Source organism: Narcine bancroftii, chromosome 3, assembly GCF_036971445.1.
Source record: "Narcine bancroftii isolate sNarBan1 chromosome 3, sNarBan1.hap1, whole genome shotgun sequence".
Taxonomy (NCBI): Eukaryota; Metazoa; Chordata; class Chondrichthyes; order Torpediniformes; family Narcinidae; genus Narcine; species Narcine bancroftii.
The window spans coordinates 62,840,575-62,862,792 of NC_091471.1; the positions used below are offsets into that span (position 1 = coordinate 62,840,575).

The window sequence follows — 22,218 nt, forward strand, 5'->3', positions numbered from 1 at the left end:
GCTGCATTTCTACTCTTTGCAAATCCTTGTCCCCTCCAAACTTTGAAAAGTTTCCCAAAATTTATCTCAGTAAAGGCATCTTACTCTTCCTGACATTCTACTTTCTCTCTGTACTTTATACTTTCTTAGACCTCTTTGGGAAATATCTTTCAACATTAATTGATATTAATGTTGCTGGATTAATTACAGACTTCAGACTTGGTAATTCCGCACAATGAGTATCTCTATTTTCTCCACATCAAAGTGTTTTCCCTTCTCATTCTGATCCTGCTTCTCCAATTTACACCCCCTCGCAACCAACCTTCCATTTCTTACCACACTTTTGTCATTTCACCTCCCCTCTTTTTCACTCTAATAGTTTTCCCATTTGTTCTCTCTTCGCACTTTTCACCATATCTTGAAACCTATATGGCATGGTTAGCACAATGCTATTGCAGTGCCAATGACCTGGGTCGAAATTGTTACTGTCTGTCAGGAGTTTGTACATTCCCCCAATGACCAGCATGCGTTTTCTCCGGGTGATCTGGTTTCCTCCCATCCTCCAAAATGTTCGAGGCTGGTTGTGAGGTTAATTGGGTACTATTGGGCCGGATAGGCCTTTTATTGTACTGCATCATTCTTTTCTTTCTTTGGCTTGGCTTCGCGGACGAAGATTTATGGAGGGGGTAAAAAGTCCACGTCAGCTGCAGGCTTGTTACTGCATGAGTTTTTCAAGCTTTGTTGGGACCAAGGTAAACTGCCTCAGGATCTTCGTGATGCCACCATCATCACCCTGTACAAAAACAAAGGCGAGAAATCAGACTGCTCAAACTACAGGGGAATCACGTTGCTCTCCATTGCAGGCAAAATCTTCGCTAGGATTCTACTAAATAGAATAATACCTAGTGTCGCCGAGAATATTCTCCCAGAATCACAGTGCGGCTTTCGCGCAAACAGAGGAACTACTGACATGGTCTTTGCCCTCAGACAGCTCCAAGAAAAGTGCAGAGAACAAAACAAAGGACTCTACATCACCTTTGTTTTTGTTGACCTCACCAAAGCCTTCGACACCGTGAGCAGGAAAGGGCTTTGGCAAATACTAGAGCGCATCGGATGTCCCCCAAAGTTCCTCAACATGATTATCCAACTGCACGAAAACCAACAAGGTCGGGTCAGATACAGCAATGAGCTCTCTGAACCCTTCTCAATTAACAATGGCGTGAAGCAAGGCTGTGTTCTCGCACCAACCCTCTTTTCAATCTTCTTCAGCATGATGCTGAACCAAGCCATGAAAGACTGCATCATTAATTGGGTGCTATTGGGCGCATCATTGGCAATAAAATTAAAATATTTGATCACCTAATTCTTCTCATCAACCTGAAATGTTAATTCTATTACTTTCTCTCTGCACTGTAGATTTTCTGCATTTCAAATTATTTTCTCATTTCTTATCGGGTTTCCAGCCCTCACAGCATTTTACTTTAGATCAATGTGACTTGCCTTTGTTCAATCAAGGATGAGATGAGGAGTGCCAAGAGTTGAATGAGTAGGTGGAAGAAGATGACTGACTTCAAAGCAGTGCAAGCATAGTGCCATGTTGAACTCAGTTGGAATGCTGGACCTCGGTGGTAGGGGTGGAAGAGGAAGTGCAGGAGAATGAGAAGCCGGATAAGTTGCAGTGCCTCTGTGAACAAAATCTTGTTGAGCTATTGTGAACCTAAGAAGGAGTAATACTGGAGTAACTGGGGTACCGTCTGTTGGATTAGTTGGTCTTTAGAAATTCATTCTCTTTTTGTTTCCTATTAATTGGGAGAAAGGGCTTGTTCCCCACCAAATGACTCTGACTCCATCTTTCTCACACCTGTATTTAAAGTAAGTAGATTGAAAATGAATGTTATTGTGTTTTTTAAAAGAGATGCAGCACTTTTGTTTAATGAGCCATCCTGAGTGAGGCCATGGAAGGTTCTCCTGAGGTTTTAAATCACAGCTGAGTAGCAGGAAATCACGACTGACCAGGAAGGGAAAACCAAATCAGGCTCCCATGGAAGTAGCAACATCTCTCTGTTCAGTGCAGTTCAATAGTCTGATGTGCTGTTGGCAACAGAAGAAATGAGGACAAAATTTGGAACAATGGAAAGTAAACAAATTTGGTGAGAGTCACTTGTCAAACTATTTCATGAACACCTAATATTCAAATATTCCATCATTGCTGAATTTTAGCATGTTTCACTTTTTAATAAATAAATCCATTTTAGAAGTGAAAATACACTTTTAAAAGTCTAAACTCTGAAATTTTGATTTTTATGAGTTGCTTTATTCTGTATTTTAACCATAAGAAATTGCTTTTTACATTTAAATATAAGTTACTGTATGATCTGGAATGCAAAACCTGAGGAAGATAGCTGAATATACTTCACAGTTTAAAAACGACTGGTAAAACTCAGCCTGTCAAGCAGCAACAGTGGGGTGGTAGTGGGTGGGTGGGTGGGGGGGGGGGGTGGGGTGGAGAAGCAATGGTCGACGTTTTGGGTCAAAACCCTTCATCAGGAAGGTTGATGCTTAACCTGCAGTGTTTCTCCAGATCCCATTTTCTGCAGTCTCCTGTGTCTCCCCATTTAATAGTCTGTTTTGCAAGGGAATTGGATATATATTTAAAAATGAAAAATCTGCAGGTCTATGAGAAAATTGCAGGGGAGTGAATAGTTGTTTCAACAGGCTGGCACAAAGACATTGGGACAAGTAGCCATCTACCATAAAAGAGAAAAGATAAAATCACATTCAAAATGTAAATGAAGTTTGGCACATCAGTGCCACTGAACAAATGTTCTCAATTTGGGTGACTTGATTTTTAGAACAGAACATAGAATACAAACATAGAACAGAACAGTACAATACAGGCTTCTTCAGCCCACAATGTTCTGCTGACCTCTGCAAACCTACTCGACAACTATCTAATCTTTCCCAACTTCATTCCCATAACCCTTTTTATGAAACTTCCCAATAATTTAATTTCATAGTAATTAATAAAAAGCAAAAGGTACTATACTTTTTTCCTCAGTAAAATTTCTGATAATATTAAAGTACTCTGCGCAAGTTATGATCAAAGCATTGCTTCCTAGTGATTAATGTCAGACTCAAGCTACACTGGTATTGATTAAATCAATTGAAACATAACAGGAAGAGCCTAGTGTGGATTATGACTGGTTGATTAAATAGCTTGTTTATATCGCATGAAATTCTATGTAGTTCTATTTCCTTTCAGCAGGGATCCCTGAGTTCCGAAACAGAACTTTCCCAGTACTTTTCCAATGATGTACCCAGACGGTCGTCATTCTCAGAATCAATGGCAACAGTTTTTGATGATGAACAACTGAGACAAGAAAACATAAACCACTCCTTGGGAGATGGTGTTGACACTTCTCTAAATCCAGGTTTGACTTATTTTAACTTAGTTTGTTTCTTAACACCACATTGGAAACAGATAATTGGAACCAGCTTCACTGGTTACTGGCTACTTCACATCACTGCCTACCTCATGAGCATGAGATCATTGCAATTTAAAACTTTGGTCAGGCCACACTTGGAATATTGTGTGTAATTCCAGCAGCATTTATAAAAAATTAAGGGTTACCAACCTTTCAGGCCTGAGCCTTGAGATATACCTTGATGAAGGGCTCAGGCCCGAAATGCTGGTTAGCATTTACTTCGTATAGATACTGTGTGACCTGCTGAGTTTCACCATCACATGTTAGCTATTATAACTCTCCTACACCCCTAGTGTAGGTGCATGGTGGGAGAGTTGAGGGCTATTGATGTGTATGTATGAAAGAATAAGTTACAGAGAGAATAAGTAGGAGAATGGGATTGATGGAAATCTTATGAGAGCTTTGATGGGCTGAATGACCTCTTTCCATATCAATATAAAATGAATAAAAAGTCAATGGTATTCCTTTGCATTTCAAATGTTTTCTCTTTTCTCCTTTGAAATGGGACTGAGAAGATCGACTTAATGGGTCAAAAGGCTCCGTCTATTGCCATAAGAGTTATATGATTTTCAAATAATTTTCTGCATTTTTTATTTGCCTACAGAGAGCTGAAAAGATGTGGGGATGTGTGGGGTATGTGGAACAAAGGGAAAAGAACCAATGGAATGTTTATGTTCATGGTCCTGATGCCATTGTTGAGAGCAGTGAGAAAGAGCGAGAAAATATGGATAAAGTAAATAGGGCCAATTTTCTTGATTTATGTCCCCAGAGGGTACCGATTTAGTATGCATAGATGCCATGTAAAATCTAGTGTAATTCTAATGTTGTCCTTAGTCTTGTGTGGCTTCTCTACAAGGGCAGAGTAAGACTTAGTCAGTAAATAAATCAGTTTTCTGGAGGTGTACAGAAAGTTGGAATTCAGTCACAGGTTGCCTCAAACTGGAGTGGCTGAGGGGGTTGGGTATTTTCTTTGGTTCATTTCTGTTTATGAGAAAAACCTGTGAGGGATTTTCAATGAAAATAACCGTAAAAAAATTACGAATCTTTTTCCAGTGCCCAACCCAGTAGAGGCCTCTGTCAATCTCAGCGGAGGGAAGGTTGCTGCACCTCTCAACAAACAGGTGGAAGCTGTTCGTCAGACTAGCCTGACTGGGAGTCCCAAATCAATCCGCAGCCCCCTTCTAAGGCAAAAGAGGATCGTTTGCTACGATGACATCAGTGATGAAGAGGACTTAGTGAAGCCTGAAGGAAATGTTCACTTCATGCAGTCACAAAGGCAAAGGAATGCAGCACGGAAGATACCTCCAGAAAATTCAGGCATCGTCAGTGCCACCTCTTCTGCTGAAGTTGATGATGTAAGCCAAGATGGTGAATTACAGAGGAATATCAACAGTGAATGTGCCACATCAATCTATGGCAGCTCACTGGAATCAGAGGACAGCTCGATGGAGCAGATGGTGGACTCGCCCTTCATGCCACTTAAATTCTTTGAATCTTCCAGCTCTACTGAAACTAACCCCAGCAACCTCAGTGTGAAAGAGAGTCAGCTGGAGTCCAAACGCTCACCCAAACTTGAACACAAAGCTGTCACTAGAGTAAAGAGTTTGCTGAGCATCGAGTGCCCACACAGTCCTCTGCGGCAGAAGGATGAGGAGCATCATTTGCACTCCAGCAAGCCCACTGCAAGACCACTGCCCCACAGCAAAAAGGTTGAAACTGCAGATGACTCAGGACAACTTCAACAAACAGAAACCATACAACTCTCGCGCAAACAGTCCGAATCATTTGGACTGGATTTGGAAATTAAAGCCTCTCCACTGAGAATCCTGATAAGCAGTTTACAACCAGGTGGAGTTGCTGAGAGAGTAAGTGCAAAAGTTCAAAACTTTTGAGTCATTGATTATAGTTTAACCAGATAACCATTACCCAGGGCTCAAATTTTTCTGCTTGTATTTGCAAAAGGGAAGTTTTTTGTGACCAGTAAGAGTCACGGCTGAGCAGACGCTGAGCCTGATGATTGATGTATTTGAACCAGCAAAGATCTGCTTTGAAGTTCATGATGTTGAGCTTTTCGGGCAAGCCATTTGCACTGTACCTGTACCTCAATTTACTGCCTAGACTTCGTGGGTAACGAACCAGTCACACTTTTATAACTGTGATGTTACTTTTGCTAGGAATCGAAGGAAAAGCTTAATCCTGGAGATGAGATTGTTGCAATCAATAGCATGTCAGTCTGTGACATGTCTTACCAAGAGACCTGCAACTATATGAATGACCTCCCACCCTCCATCACATTGGAATTCCGGAAACCAGTATCTGGTGAGCTCAAAACTTTCAGCATAGAATGAGTTTGCAACTGTGATTTTTATTGCACGTAGGGATTCTACCTTCACGAAGAAGTGAATACAAACAATCAAAATGCATGAAAGGATGCTATGTACTCAGTGCAGCCATTTAGACTGTTTTGTGATTGCATCTTGAATACACCCAGTAGTTTTATCAAACTGCTCTTCTGTTTGGCAGGTTAATGCAAACAGCATTGCTACTGAAGAAAAATGCTTGGTGCTATTTTTAATGTCCACCTTTGTGATTTATTGGTATGCTGTTATGGGTCAGAAATAGAAAATAGGCAAACTGCTGATAAAGAAATGTATCGGAACAGCTTAAATCTCTGCTGCAAATATGCTTTTCTGCTTATCTTTCTATAATAATGTTTATGAAACTAATGTTATAATGCCAGCTAATGTCTTTATCTCCTTAATTTTAGTCAGTCTGTGGATGACTCCATTGTTATAGCCTGCTCATGACATAATCCATGTTTGTCTCAAACCATTCTGTTTTCAAAAGTCTGCCAATAAATTTAACATTATCAACTAACATGGAATATTCAGCCTCTTGTGTGAAAATAGAATGATGTTGTTATGAAAACAAATGCTTCCGTCTTCTACCTTCCTCTCCTTCCTGCCACCCTGTTCCTGCCTACCATGTTTCAAAAGTCTTTGTGGTGGAACACTCTAATACATGCATTGTACTGGTTGACCCACCCCTGATATAGTATCTCCTCCCCTTGGGATTTCTAATAAAGGTGGTACCACCAAATCCCCTCCCTCAGTACTGCCTTGGAACTGGGCCAACAGATATGTCTGTGAGTTATAGCGATTAAAGCCTATTAATCTTGACCTGGTCTGTCGAGTCTAATTGATAGCGCTACAATATAATCGCTATACCTACACGCCATGGACAAGGTTATTCAAGCAGAGAAGTTGGACACTGACCCTAAGGATCCAGAGGCCTCCATAAAATTCGATCAATGGTTGGACTGCCTGAACTCCTTTATGAATGACATGACATTAAAAATGAAGTCGATAGACCTGCTGTTTGCACAGGTCAGCCACAGCATTTTCCAGATGATTAGAGTCTGTGAGACTTACTCTGCTGGCATTGGGTCCCTGCAAAAGCATTATTGGGCCCCGAAGCACGTAATCTATGCCAGATACCTCCTGGGAAACCATTGACAAGCACCTGGTAAGTCAGTTGACAAATAAATTCAGGCCTTGCAAGAGCTGGGGTGAGTTTATGGCTGCTCCGACGTTACGGCAGCTGTCTCACAGGAGGATCTAATCAGGGACGCCTGTGTGGCCGGTCTCAGGTCTGATCATATCAGACAAAAGCTCTTGGGGAAGGGCGATTTGACCCTGCAGGATATGGTCAATCTTACCAAGGCTCTAGTGACGGCTCAACAGAACGCTGATGCTTATTCCTTCGGCAACACGGCCGCCATGTGGGGACCACAGGTGCTGCCATCTTGGGATGCGGGGTCCCACACAACAGCCATTATCGCTGAGCACTCAAAGTGCTATTACTGCAGCCAGACAAAGCACCTGCAGAAGAACTGTCCTGCCAGAAGCAGGACCTGCTTGAGCAGTAGAAGAAAAAGATACTACATAAGGATATGTAAATCTAGACCTTCCCCATTGCCAAGGCGGTGATGCACGCCATCGACGAATCCATCCCATTCCAGGAGTAGAGAAATGCATCCAATTTCTTCCTGGGTGCCACGCTGAAACCGGTGGGCAGGCCGGTGACATTTTTCTCACATACCCTCCAAGGCACCAAACTCTGGCACTCAGCCATTGAGAAAGAGACCCAGGGCATAGTGGAAGCTCTGCACCACTGGAGGCATTATCTAGCCAGCAAACAGTTCACCCTGCTGACTGACCAACATATAGTTGCATTCATGTTTAACAACAAGCAGCAGGAAATATTAAGATTGACAAGATCCTGAGGTGGAGAATTGAACTGTCCACCTACAACTACAAGATCTTGTACTATCCTGGGAAGCTCTGTCCCAGGGTACCTGCGCCAACGTGCAAGCAGATTGCCTCCAAGCCCTTCACAACAGCCTTTGCCACCCCAGGGTCACCTGGCTCTATCACTTTATGAGAGCCTGCAACCTCCTGTACTCAGTTGAGGAAATCAGGGAGCTGACCCGCAGCTGCCCAGTCTGCAATGGAGTGCTACCAGCCAGATAAAGCTCACTTGATCAAGGCCACCCACCCCTTCAAATATCTATGGTCTTCAAAGACCCCCTTTTCTCCACAAACCAGAACGTGTATTTTCTCAACATTGTTGAAAATACTCTCAGCTCCTGTTCGCCATCCCCTGCCCAGATATGACAATGGCCACTGTTATTAAGTCCCTGCATAACCTCTTCATGCTCTTTGGATACCCCAGTTACATCCACAGTGACCGGGGGTCCTCATTCATGAGTGAGGATTTGCACCAATACCTGCTGGCTAAAGGTATAGCCACAAGCAGGACCACCAGCTATAACCCCCCCGAGGGAATGGCCAGATGGAAAGGGAGAACGGCACCATTTGGAAGGCAGTCCTCCTGGCCCTCAAGTCAAAAGGGCTGCCTGTCTCCCAGTGGCAAAAGGTGCTCCACACCAACAGGTCCCTTCCTCTGTACAGCAACAAATGTGACCCCACATGAAAAATTATTCTCCTTCCCCAGGAGGTCGGCATCGGGAACAATGCTACTGGTCTGGCTGATGACCCCAGAGCCTGTGCTACTCCAGAGACACACTAGAACCCAGAAAGAAGACATCATGGTTGAGAAGGTCCACTTCCTGCATGCAAAACCCCAGAAAGCCTACATGAAGTACCAGGATGGGTGGAGATGCATGGTCTGGGATCTGGCATATGCAGGAGCCCCACAACTGAGGGGCTCACTGAACCAACCATGGTCAACCGACCAGCACACCCCCTTCCCCATGACTACCAGAGACACAGTCAAGGATTCAACCCCACCATCGGCACCACTTGCACTGCCCCAACCCACACCCACCCCCACCCCGATCCAGCCCCAAATGATTCTGTTCAGCCATCTGAACCACAGCTCGTCACACAGAGCACTGCTTGGAAGCCTATAGCTACACCACAGCTAGCACTGCGACAGACAGTTTGACGGACAAAACCACCCCACTGGCTGAATCTGTAAATAGACTCTGACACTTCACCCTGCTGGACATTGTTTCAAAGGAAGAGGTGAATATGGTGGAACATTGCAATACATGCATTGTACAGGTTGGCCCACCCCTGCTACTGTCATTCCTCCCCCTCAGGATTCCTAATAAAGCCGATAACCCCTAATTCCCTCTTCAGACCAACAGCATGTAAGATATGCCTATAAGTTTATAGCAATTAAAGCCTATTAATCTGGACTTCAGGTCTGTGAGGTCCAATTGATAGCGCTATAGTCTTCTAATATGCAAATTCTCTCTGAGCTTAAACCAGACCACAGACTGATAAGAACATACTCAGCCACTTGCATGTTCTGCCATTCAATAAAATCACAATTCTTCTCAGCTCCATTTTCCTATGCTCACCCTTCTCTAGTTCTGCTTACTGACCTATAAAACAGCCATATCGCTTTTGAATAAATTCTAAGACTGAATCTCTGTTCCTATTTCTCACTTCTCTGTTGTGTAGAGAATTCTAAAGAATCACCATCATCTGAAAGGAGAAATGTTGCATTATCTCTGCCCTGAATGACTTGCCCCTTATTTTGAGACTGTGATTCTGAGCATCCAAATCCAGGGGATCACCATTTCCCATATTTATCCTGTCAAGTCCACTCAATGGGATCATCCCTCATTCTTCTACATCTTGGAGTGTACAGGGCTAGCCTGATTATGCTGGAATGAAGGGCCTGCTTCCTTGCTGTAAAACTCTGATTCTATTCTCTCAGCACCTTAAAATAAACTTAGTTTGTCATTTTTCCATTTCTGATGATGAGTTATCCTTGACCTGAAACATCAACTCTCTTTTGCTCCTCATAGACGCTGCTTGGCTTGCTGAGTATTCCCAACATTGGCAGTTTTTCCTTATGATACTTGCATGGTTGTATGAATCCTCATGCGTGAAATGGGAAGGAGACATGCTAGGTCTGAACTTGGCATAGCTTGTTCACCTCTCCCCAGTCCCTCAATTCAGTGAATTTCTACAGAGGTATTTCTTGTGTAAATCTGTTATTTTTGAGTGTGCCTCCAGTTTTGACTTTGTGCAATTACACTGTTGCAACAATATCAACAAAACAACAGACGTGTTCTTTCCTGCCAGGATAGGTCTGCGTAAATGAGAATAAATTAGCCTGTTTATAGTCATGCAACATATTACAACTTAAGTCTTGCAGGATGAGAGTGGCATTTTTTTCAACAGCAAATGGCAGCTTGAATATGTGCCAAGCTGTGTTATGAGATGGAATGAAAGGATTTTAGATTTTATGTAAAAATTTGGCATAGGTGACCAGTAAATGTGAAACAGATGAGGACATAACATTTTGTGGTATACAATTTTGTGCTGCCTATCTGGTGCACCCATTTTTGCTAGAGTACACAAAATTTCTACAACTTTCATGTCCCATTTGTAGGACTCAGTACAGAAAAAGACTGTTCAGTCTGGCTAGCATTTAATGCTAAATCTGAGGGGAAAACTGTGAAGCCTCACATACACTAAATCTGTCAGCAAACTCCTGGTTTGCAGCAAACGCTCGGTATTTATTAAAATTCAGTTTTTGGATATGCCCTTGGCTGGCACGGCTAGTGTTTATTGCTCATTTCAAATTGTCTTTAAAAGGGTGATGATGGGTTGCAGACTTTCTCCTGAGGTATTCCCTCAATGCTTCTGGATGGGCAATGCCAGAATCTTGACCCATTTGCTATGAAGGAACAGCAATATATTTCCAAGTCAAGATATTTCTGTGACTTGTTACAGGAGGGCATTTCCATCAACGTCATTTGGCACAAATTGTGGTTTGTGTTTGCTGCTTTCCTTATGTAGCCCTACTTGTGTCCAGTCAAGAATTGATAAAAGCTTAATTGTTCACAGTGAGTGTACATTTTTATCATAGCCATTTACCCTTGTTATATTTAATTAAATTTAACATTTTAAAAAATGATGCTGTCAAAATATATTTTTCAGTAGGCTGTTATGGCTCAAAAATATACTTTCATGTGAGTTCTGCTTTCCTTCCACCAAGTTCAAATTCTCATAACACTCTCTGTTTATTAAGTTCAATAGCTATTTGAATGGATGTTGAAGTGAGCTTTGAGTGATTGAGAGTATTGTTCAAAGGTATAAGACTGAACCCCACCATAGTTGCTGGGAGTTTAAATTCAAGTAATTCAATTAATCCATAATAAAAAGGAATTATCCATAACATTGGATTGTTCTAAAACAGGTGTGGGTAACCTTTTATTTTAAAAAACTCAATTCCACCTTAAGTACTATGTGATTAGTAAGGGATTGCTTAAGGTGGTATGTGAGTGGAAAGGAAAAATTTGAAAACCACTATTTTAATTGTACTTAATTGACTCGTTATGTGTATGGTTTCAAAACTCCAAAGGAAATGGGCCAATGACAATTTTTCTCAAGCAAAATATTTCAGTAACAACTGGGTCTAGACCAGTGATTCTCAACTTTCCCTTCCCACTCACATACCACCTTAAGCAATCCCTTACCAATCACAGAGAATTTATGGCATAGGGATTACTTAAAGTGGTTTGTGAGTTTAAAAAAAAAAGATTGCCTACCCCTGTCTGAAGGAAATCTGCTCTGGAGTTGATTCTTGTAGGACAATTGACATAGGCAGAAAACGGGCGCCACTTGCAAGGGGCCTCCCCTGTCCTCGCCTTATGCCCAATATCCAAGTCACTAGCTTAGTAATTAATTTCCATCCCAGCGGAGTAGTGCTGTGATGCTGGGGCTCACTTGAACACCCCGGAGCGCTGCTCCCAGCCGGCATCTCATCTAGCCGCTTTGAGGCCATTCCAGCACACAAGCGACACCTGGTGGCAGCTCAACACAGCATCAATGGGAAAAAATGGCCATTTTCCCTACCCAGTGCCAGCACCAGCCTGGGAAACTGTCAAATGCTGCTCATATGATAACGCATTCATTCCTGAAATCATCCTTGTGAATTTCCTTTAAACCTTCTCCAACAACAGCACATCCTTTCTTAAATGAGGAGCCCAATACTCCAAGTGAGGGCTCAGCAGTGCCTTATAAACCCTCACCATCACATCCCTGCTCTTATATTCTATTCCTCTTGAAATGAATGCCAGCATTCACATTTGTTTTCTTCACCACTGCCTCAACCTGCAAGTTTACCTTCAGATTATCCTACACAAGAACTCGTCAGGTCCCTTTGCATCTGGTTTTTCTCTCATTTTCTCCCCATTTAAAAAGTCATCTGCCCATTTATTTTTGCATTGATTTCCTCCCTCACCACAAATGTGGGGGTTTCATACGTCAGTTGGCCACTGTAAACTGCCTCTATTGTATAGGTAACTGGTGGCTTCTGGTGGGGTGGAGAAGGAGGCTGGTGAATGAGAATGTAGAGAAAATAAGGTGGGTTGTACTTGGATAAGTGTAAAAACAGGGACGATGGTCGATGTAGATGGGCTAAAGTTTGTTTATATGCTGTTTCTCTCTGTAAAACTCTGATTTCAAAAGGAATTTTAGAATCTAAACCCAACACAATCTGCTGGAGGAACTCAGTGGGCAAAAAAGAATGGACAATGTTTCAAGCCAAAACCCCTTCATTAGGACTCAGTCCTGATGAAGGGTTTCTGCTGGAAATGACAACCATGCATGTTCTCCCTGTGCTGCTGGTTAACCCACTGAGTTCCTCCAGCAGGTTGTGTTAGGCTTCACCAACCTTATTAGCCTTATTCTCCTTATTAGCAGCAACTGTATGAGTGGGAGGCCTGGCTTATCCTCTCATCCCATCATTTCATGCCAGTTTAATGTGTGTTTTTGTGTTGGAAACATGGCAATAAAGCATATTTCTTTTCTGCAGCTGTAGACAGACTATCAAGTATTATCTCGACGGCCTCAGCAGATCTGAATTTGGTGGAACCTGAGAACTCTAAAGGTGACAGGGACTTAAATGGCAGAGGATGCTGCGAAGAAAAGGCTGTGGATTTGCTGCAGAACATGGGTGTAACCATGAAAAGGCAAACCCAGGGAGAACTGGGTGGGAATACTCCAGAGAAGAACCAGGAGAAGCCGCAGACCTCTCACTATAATGGGAATAAGCGTCACCTCCCAATGACAGATATTGATGACATCATCAATGACCTCATTTCTACTGCAGAAGAAATTGCAAAGACATGGCCTCTGGATTCACAGGTAGATCAAGATGTGAAAATCGGAGGTTCACTAAAAGCTATCAACACCATTAATGATGTCAACAGTAAATGTGATTCCTTAAACTGCATCAAAGCGGAAATTATTGATTATTCCGTTCTCAATTCAGTCAACACAGGTAAGGTATTTTCAGTGGACAAGACGTGCCTTAGTAACTACTCCAGAAATATGAGTATCGAGAGGGAGGGACTATCATTAAATTCAAAGGATTTCCCAGAAAATCATAAAGAACACTCCATGTATGCAGCTGCTGCGGATTCTGATTCAGAGACTGAATCTTCTGATAGCCCTCAAGTGTCTTGTAGTAAAGTGGCGATGGTTTTGGCTGGAGATGATTTTAGTCAGTGTAAAAGCCTCAGTGCTGCAGACTCTGACAGTGAAGGAGTTGAAATCTGCTACCAACCAGGTCATCAAACCCCCACATCAGTGCTTCTTCCACCAAACCAGAATGACAGTCATTTGCCAGCAAACGAGGTGGCGACAGAAGCAAGTAACATGACAATGGCAGTGGTCAGAAAAACGCACTCATCCTCCAGATCTGATAAAAATGGAGAGATCTCAGCCCCTTCCTCACTGCCTTGTGCATTTGATGAGAAAATAACAGAGACTGGTGAACCTCTGCCACATTCAACCCCTTCTAAGCCTTCCAAACAGACCACATTTGAAAGCAGGGCCCTTCTTACCTCTATTGGTGTAAATGATCCGCAAAAGAAAATTCAAGAAATCGCCGCACCTTCCAAACAATATTCTCCATCACATATAAATCATAACGCAGCAGGCGCAGATGTAACTAAGAGCCACACTTCAGAGTTGAACAAAAGTCATTCTGTTGGAAATGTTGCAAGAGAATTTGGTGACAAGGTAGTACACCACAATGATTTTGCCTTTTCTGTGTCAAGACTGCATTCTTTATCTTCTTTGGAATTGAGCAGAACAGACTACGATTTTTCTTCTTCATTAGATGCCCTGAATCGTACCAAGAAAGCAGAAATTGCCAGTACAAGTCTAGAGTCTCAGCATCCAGTGCTCAAATCTAAGCTTCCTGCAACAAACAAGTCTAGCCAAGATGCTGCTAAAACAACTCCATCTGTAACTCACACCAGAAAGGAGAGCCAAGCTTTGTTAAGTAGCGTCAAAAGTTCTAGTCCTCAGCCACAAAGACATTCCCTTAATCTGGCCAAACAATCTTCGGCAACTCAAAATATGAAATGTAAGGGACAGAGTGAAAGTGGACCATCATCTCAAATGTACATCAGAGGTAAGTTTCAGGACAAAGCTCAGAAATTACATGCTGCACCAAAACTAAAAGGACTCAGCATTAAAAGTAAAATCAAACCTTATTCAGAAACCGGTGAGAAGACTGCATCAAAGTCAGATGGATCGGAATATTCAGAGGCAATGCAATGTCCTGAAAAGTCGTCAGTTTTTGATCAGCTAACTTCAAAACTCTTAACCAAAAGAGCATCATTCACATGTAACGTAAAAACAAATGAGGATGAGAAAAAACAATCTGAAATGAAGCAAGAGAAAGAAGTTAGTAATGGTTCTGCACGTTCTTCAGGAAAGCAGATTTTGATGCACTTGAAAACAGACACTAGTGTCCAAACAATGCAGCAAAATAAAGATAGAACCAAGTTATCCGATGTCAGTAAAGTTGATTTGAGGAATGAAAGGCAAAAACAAGTATTAAAAGAAGAATCTAAACATCAAAAAGATGTTGAATTACAAACAAGGTTGGTGCAGAAAGAAAAAGATGAAGGGTCCAAAGAAATACACAAGGTTACCAGGAAAAATGCATGGAGTAAAAGTTCTCATAAATCTTGTGAGGAATCAGGAAACCATGAAAGCGAAGAGAACATTATACAAACATCCCAGGAAAGATCCACTGAAATGTGCATTGCACCTCTGTCTGATCGTCATGAGAAGGAAAATGTGGTCAATAAAAAGTGTGGGAAATTATCCCATGTGGCACAGCAAGTAAAAGAAGAACTATTTCAAGATAGAAAGCCAGAGGAGCAATTGATTCCCACAGGATCGAAACCTTTGAAAGACTCTCCTGTGCACCCTTTGTGTAATAAAGTTGAAGGTGGTCAAGAATGCATGGCAACACAATGTAGCTCTATAAAATTAACACTAACACCACTTTCCCTCGAGCAAAAGGAAATTAGTAACACGGTGACTGACTCAGAACTCTTCAATCCTAAGTCACCTAAATTCCCCTTAACACGGGATAATGCGCAGAAGTCAAAGGAAGCCCCAAAGCCTCCTGGGAAATTAGGCCAGAGGGCAGATCAGCTCTGTCGAGATGATGCCATTTCTGTGAAATGTCCATCTGACCATGCAATCAAAGCTGCTCAAAACCAAACTCCATTACTGAAAAGACAGGTAAAATTATTGGAGGCTGTGCAATTACAGGAAGCTGTTAAAAGCCCAGATCACAGTGAACCAAAAATTGAAGTTAATGGAATCTTAAGGAAATCTCTGAGTGAGGAGAAGCACTCCAGCACTGATCTCTTCCTCTATCCAAGGGACAAGGGCAAGTCAACCAAAAGGGGTTTTGGCCATGAACTGAACTATCCACCAGAGAGTGGTTCTTTCTCTGTTAGACAGAGAATTAAGTCTTTTGAAAGCCTAGCTAGCTTTGATAAACCTGTCATCCGGAAAATAGACACTGCATTACTGGACTCATCCTTTGTTAGTTGTCATGCATGTTCCTCTGCTAAGCCAGCAGTAGGAAGGCGAATATCAGGGAGTGCAATACCTTTAATGACATCCAGCACAACATTGGGTCGAGATTTTGATACATCACGGGTATTAAGACGTAGTCTGAGTTCTTATGCTGAAGGCACCTCTGAAGTTGCCTTTACATCACTGCAACAAGAAAAGGCTCCGTCAAGTTTAGCTTTACAAAGCTTTGATACAACTTGTTCTGAGAGCACTACCAAGGAGCTTAAAAAGCACAATGAATGTGATCCCAACAATGACATGTCTCAAGAGCAGGATTTCAATGCATGCAAAGTTGACAGTAGTAAAAGTAGGTCATCGGTCAAACACCGACCACATTCGTTGTCTCGCTCCAAGCTGCGGGAGCTCAGAGCACTGAGCATGCCAGAACTTGACAAACTATACAGTGATTATTCTGTTGATCCAATGACCCACAGCTTTAAAACTGTACTGGAGATTAAACCAAGAAAGTCTGTCGGTCCTGCTGCTGAAAGCCTTACAAATATCCCCTCTGAAACCTCTTGTGTTACTAATGGATCTGGTTTAGTGAAAATTTATAGATCTGGAATTTTCAGCTTACGGAAAAAGAGCACTTGGAAAAGCAACAATGGAACGCTGGATTCCTGGTCTGATGAGGAGCTGACGAACAGTGGGAAGTTGTCTGAAAATAAAGGGAGAAGTTGGTCTGTCAGGTTAGTAACAATAACTTTAAAAGTTGTTGTACATCAGAATGAAATGAATTTCAGAGCGCATTGTGATTTGTCATTGATCTGTAAATGTAAGGGGTGGAATAAGATTCCAGAAAGACAATTGAAAAGAACTGTGGGTGCTGGAAATTTAGTAAATAAAAAAAGAACTTAAAGCACTCATCTGGTCGGGAGCCTTGCTGATCTTTCTCCTCAGTTACTCAAATTGAAGCCAGCTGTAATGCACATGGAACAGCCATATGAACATTTGACACCCGACAGGAACAATGTTATTGGATGCCTCTCCCTGTACTTACTCTATGCTCTAAAGTCAAAGACGGAATTCTTTTTCAGCTTCTTTCCAGACAAGGATAGGTACTTAGTTACCTTTTGTTTTCACTGTTGATATTGATGCACAGAAACTAAGAATATGGTTTGCATGCTGTACTGACAATAACCACACCAGCAGGGCGAGTATAAGACAGCTTTAATAAACTAATATGTACACTAAGAGGTCTTGTCTCTCTGCAAGACGAACCTGGAAGGCTGGACTGTAGCTCTGGACTGCTTTATATACAAGGTCACTAGGGTGACCCCTGGTGACCTAGTGGTGTAATTACATATCACCGCACATACAACCATGTAAGAATCTTCAAGAAAGTTAGTGATGAGACCCAGTATTTTGGTAGTGGGATGCACTTTAAAACTTGTGCATTGAATTATGTGGTAATAGACTGACTGTTTAATTTTCATATTGCATAGATGAGAAAATGTTTATCTTTCCATTTTCAATGTCTAGGTTCACAAAAGGTGGGGAGAGGTTTTTTGCCGACTATGTATTACAATCAGAATTAGAATTCATTGTTATGAACATGTCACAAATTTGTTGTTTTCTGGCAGCATTACAGTGTGAATATAGCTATAAAATTATGTATAAAATTAAACAAATTAATGCCAAAATAAGAGAAAGTGAGGTGATTCACTGTCCATTCAGGAATCTGATGGTAGAAGGGAAGAAGCTGTCCTTGTGCCACTGGGTGTTTGTCTTCAGGCTCCTGTACCTCCTTCCTAATGGTAACAGTGTGAAGAGAGCATAGCCTGGGTGGTGAGGGTCCTTGAGGATAGAGGCTGCTTTCTTAAGAAATCACCTCTTGTAGATGTCCTCGATGGAGTGAACACTAATGCCCATGATGACGCTGGCCAAGGTCACAACTCTCTGTAGTTTTATCCTATCCTGTTGCTTTGGCTCTTCCATACCGGACAGTGATGCAACCAGTCAGAATTCTCTCTGCAGTACACCTCTAAAAATTTGCAAGAGTCTTTGGTGACATACGAAATCTCCTCTAACTCCTCAACAAGTATACAATATTGTGGTAGTATGGGATCCTATCACCTCTCTATATATTTGTATATCGTGCTAATGATTGGCTGAGAGCCGTAGCCACACCTACTGGCCAGGTCATAAGGTGCTGCACCTAACCAGATCCAGGTCAGTCTGGACTGGTCGATCTCCATGTACTACGCTCCAGTCTTTTGGTAATAAGAGCCTTGGTTTGAGTCTACAAGTCTTTGAGTCATTCGACGCGCTACAAATATGAATTAGGTTCTGGGTAAAACTTGGTACTGTGCATATAAGGGCATACCATTCACAGGCAATGAAAGACTGACCCTTGGAGCTGAGCACAAACTTTAAAAAGTAACAGTCTTGCAAAAAGAAAAGTAGTATTTGATTGAATCTTTAAAAAAAGAGCAATTTGGAACCTAAAATTCACTATTCCTATTTAGTATTGGTATTCCTTATTTTTGCAATCAGTCATTATAATGTTTATTTTAACATTTATAAAGAATGTAGAAGGAGCACTGTCCCGATAACACAAGCAGATGAAATTCATCTCTCTAACTTAAATTATACAATATGAATATGAATTATACAATATGAATTATACAATACATAATGTTCTCAAATATATAATTTCTTTTTAAGGGAGCCTCTTCATCAAGTTATATATGTAGAATCATATTGCAGTAAAATCCCCTGGTATCCAGAATTCAAGTAACTGGCAAAAACATTGAGGAAAATAAATGTAAAAATTTAAAATAAATAAGAATAAAATAATCGGTAAAAATATTTAATTTTACATTGTAAAAGTTCTCTCTGAAGTAACACATGAACCTTTGGTAATGATGGGAGCAAATATTCAGCCAGTGGAGTGCATTAGTCATGCTTTGCTCACAGCAGCTATTTGAATAAAGTTGTGTGAAACAGCAATGGCATCGCCCTAGATGAAGAGCTGGTTGATGCAGTTGGGGGTGATTCTCTTAAAGTATCTCCTATCCTTGCTTAGTAAGAGTTGCCCCAGTCAGAGGCTTTACCTGTAAACTTGAGGAGGGGGTTTTGTCTTTTGGTAGGCTCTGTGGAAGGGCAGAAACTGCAGAGGCAGCGACGGGTAAATGTTTTCAAATAATGTGAGTGAAAATAAAGTTAAACGTTTTAAGGTTTATAAATTTATGCAAATAAAGCTTATTCAGTGTAAGCACAGTATAGTATTTTTGTCTTTTAAACAGTTTATTCATAATGTAGATGTTGCAAGAGTAAGTCTCATTTATCCATTTATTTAGCCTCTGCATTTATCCAGCATCTAACAATCCTCAAAGCTGCCGATACCAAGGTTTTTACTGTACAACGAACTTAAACTTGAATTCTTCTCCCTGCTTATTCTCCTTGAACGACAACTTTATCTCGAGTTACTATTTTGCATCTCCTCAGAGCAGCATGTCTGAGATGCAGTTTGCAGGGAATTAGGCAGGATTCTGCAACCTCTCATTACAGACAAGGTTGCTTTTCAGTATAAATCCACGATACTACTGTAAGGATAAGACCTATATGTGAGAAAGCATTCTATGTTTTGGCAGTTTTGTAAATGTTACTAATTAATGTTATACTTGATCCAAATTATGTTTTTCAGTCTAGAAGATTTATCCCATTCCAACCTGGAGAAACAAAAAGTACAGGCGGTTTTGTCCTCACTTAAGGCTAAAGCAGATATCACAAAAATAATCCAAGAAGCTAAGACTGTAACTGAGGTGAGCGGATAATCCACAAAGGAATGAGGCAAATATTTTGATTCTATTGTTTTCTACCAGGCATGCTTTCTGTCTTAGAAGCAGATATTTCACTGAACTGCCAAATTTAACATAATTTTTTGTTTTGTATTTTGCAGGGAAAATTAAACATTAGTAATAACTTTAGTCGCTTTAATTCCCACTGCTTAACATTGAGCCATGGATTTTAAAAGAGATTTTCAGTCTTTGTATCTGCATCAGCTCTTTGCCAGAGCAAACCGAAACTGATACCATTGTTCTACATATTAACCATTATTGTTGTCTCATCATTCACTTTGAGTATTGATGACTTCCCTTTCTTTGTTTCATCCATTCCATGTTCTTTGTAGTTACTCCAGCATTATATTGTACGCTCCAGATTGCATCTGCAGTCTCCTGTTCCTCCAGATATATTTAGCTCACTTTAGACACTCTGAATGAAACTGTATTAATTTGTTTATAACACTTTTATTCCCTAACGTCGGGTTAGTAATTTTATTTTAGACTTGGGTAGTTTGAATTCTAATGATACCTACAAAGCCTGTAATGTTGTTTTGAACTATTTAGACCAAGGTGTCCACCTGAGGGCACAGAGTATGAGTTTGTCATTCCTTGATTTGAAAAGTGACTTCAGGTCTACACTACTGTTCAAACTGAAATGGTTTGGAATCCAGAAAATAGAACCATTTTGCAAATTTCTACAAAATAAACAATCCACTATAGATCAGTTTGTTAAGCGACAGCATGTGGATCAGATGGCACAGATTTTAATTCACTTTCACTGCTATCTGCCAGCTCTGCACAGTGCGGCTCTTCTTCTTAAACATTGTTTTTTTAAAATTCTTACTGCTTTTGTAACATAACTCCAACAATGGCCCAACCCAATCTCGGTGTCAATTAAACACAATCCCATTTTATACTATGTTGTTCTTTGCCTCTGTGTCATGTACAGGATAATAAGTTTGAATTTGTTTATCATATTATACTGGTACAACTGCACATAGCCATGTAAAGTAGAAGAACAAGTACATGATAACAGAGAAAGTTACAATAAAAAAAGAGTCAATTTGTACAAAGCAGCTGAAAAATACTGTTGTGGAGTTTCATCAAAAACCTGATGGCTCAGGGAAGAAACTCTCTCTAAGCCTGTTGGTGCTTTCATGCTCTTGACCCTTCTCTCTGATGGCAGAGGGGGCTGGCACATAATGGGTCCTGTTGGCTGCCTTTCCTAGACAGTAGAAGATGCAGATGAAGTCTGTGAGAGGGAGGGAAATTTGCACTATGTTCTAAGCTACATTTATAACCTTCTGCAGTTTCTTCCAATCTTGAGCAGAGCAGCACCCGTCCCACACTGTGATGCGTCCAGCAAGTATGTTTGCAAAATTCAATATTATTTTATTGTCATGGAATAAAACAGAAAATGTGATGCCACCCAAATTTTTCCTTTAGTCTACCATAAGGCAGACAAAGAAATTGCCCTGCACCCCTTATGGTCAGAGAAAGAGAAGCAAAAGAGAGTCACCGTGTGTCCGTAAATTCACCTCCATCACTCCTGCAGCCTCTTCAGCCACACAGACTTCAATCGAAACCATCAGCGGCCTGAGCTCCTGACACGATTAAGAAGCCTTCACCATCTAACCTCCCGATTCCAATACCTGGTACCCCTTCAGCCTTTTCTGAGCAGCCTGCATGGGTTCCTTGCCTCGAGCCACTTAACTGCCCGCTGCATGTGTGTTCTTCAGCCACTTGTCCATTGCAGTGGTCACCGTCCCATGGGTCTTTTCCTCGGCTTTCCCTTCTCAAACAGGGAGAGTTCTCCCCAAATTGTGGTGCCCTGCACTAGTCATACTTACCTGGAGTCTGCAACCCCTCATGGCCGCTGCCATGCACAGGCACCGCCATCTTGGGCCCAGTCCCCACGGTCACAGAATTTTAAAATAAACCACTGCTGGCTCCCTTATGGGCCATTTAAAGCCTGTACAGAGGCAACCGCAGTCAGATTGGGTGGTTGGACCTCGCAGGGAGCGCTGTGACTCTACTTCCCCACTCTCCGTGGGTCCACACCATCAGCAGCGCTGCCATTATAACAGCTGCAGCAGCACCGCCATTTTTTTTTTCAACGGCACACCTGTAAAAGTTGTTGAAGGACACAGGGGACATGCCAAACTTCCTTCGTCTTCTAAGAAAGTAGAAGCATTGATGTGCTTTCTTGATTTTCACATCAACATGTTTGATCTGGATCATCTCATTGGAAATATTTACTTTCAAAAACTTTCTACATCAGTGCCATTGATCTGGACGGGTGTTTGTCTCTGCCCCCTCATCTCGTTCATCTTACTGATGATCAGAGAGATTGTTATCTTGGTACCATGCCTCTAGTCCTTTAGTTTCCTTTCTCTGTTCCATCTCATCATTATTTAATAACCCAACCTACAACTGTGGGGTCATCTGCAAACTTGAAGATGGAATTGTAATGACATTTAGTTGTACAATAATAGGTGTTCGACGGGCAGCAACCTCCTTTGAAGA

General features: G+C 41.5%; 1 protein-coding gene across 2 annotated transcripts in view; it reads left to right on the forward strand.

Annotated features, from left to right (window-relative positions):
* Nucleotides 1-22,218, forward strand: part of pdzd2 (PDZ domain containing 2) — a 284,865-nt gene that overhangs the window by 227,224 nt on the left and 35,423 nt on the right. Inside the window, exons 16-20 of one of the 2 annotated variants that reach the window (XM_069924184.1) lie at nt 3,242-3,410; nt 4,518-5,329; nt 5,639-5,783; nt 12,828-16,593; nt 19,554-19,671. In XM_069924184.1, the coding sequence (XP_069780285.1) occupies nt 3,242-3,410; nt 4,518-5,329; nt 5,639-5,783; nt 12,828-16,593; nt 19,554-19,671 (5,010 nt within the window). The remainder of the gene's footprint in view (nt 1-3,241; nt 3,411-4,517; nt 5,330-5,638; nt 5,784-12,827; nt 16,594-19,553; nt 19,672-22,218) is intronic. The other variant, XM_069924185.1, reaches the window with a different exon arrangement.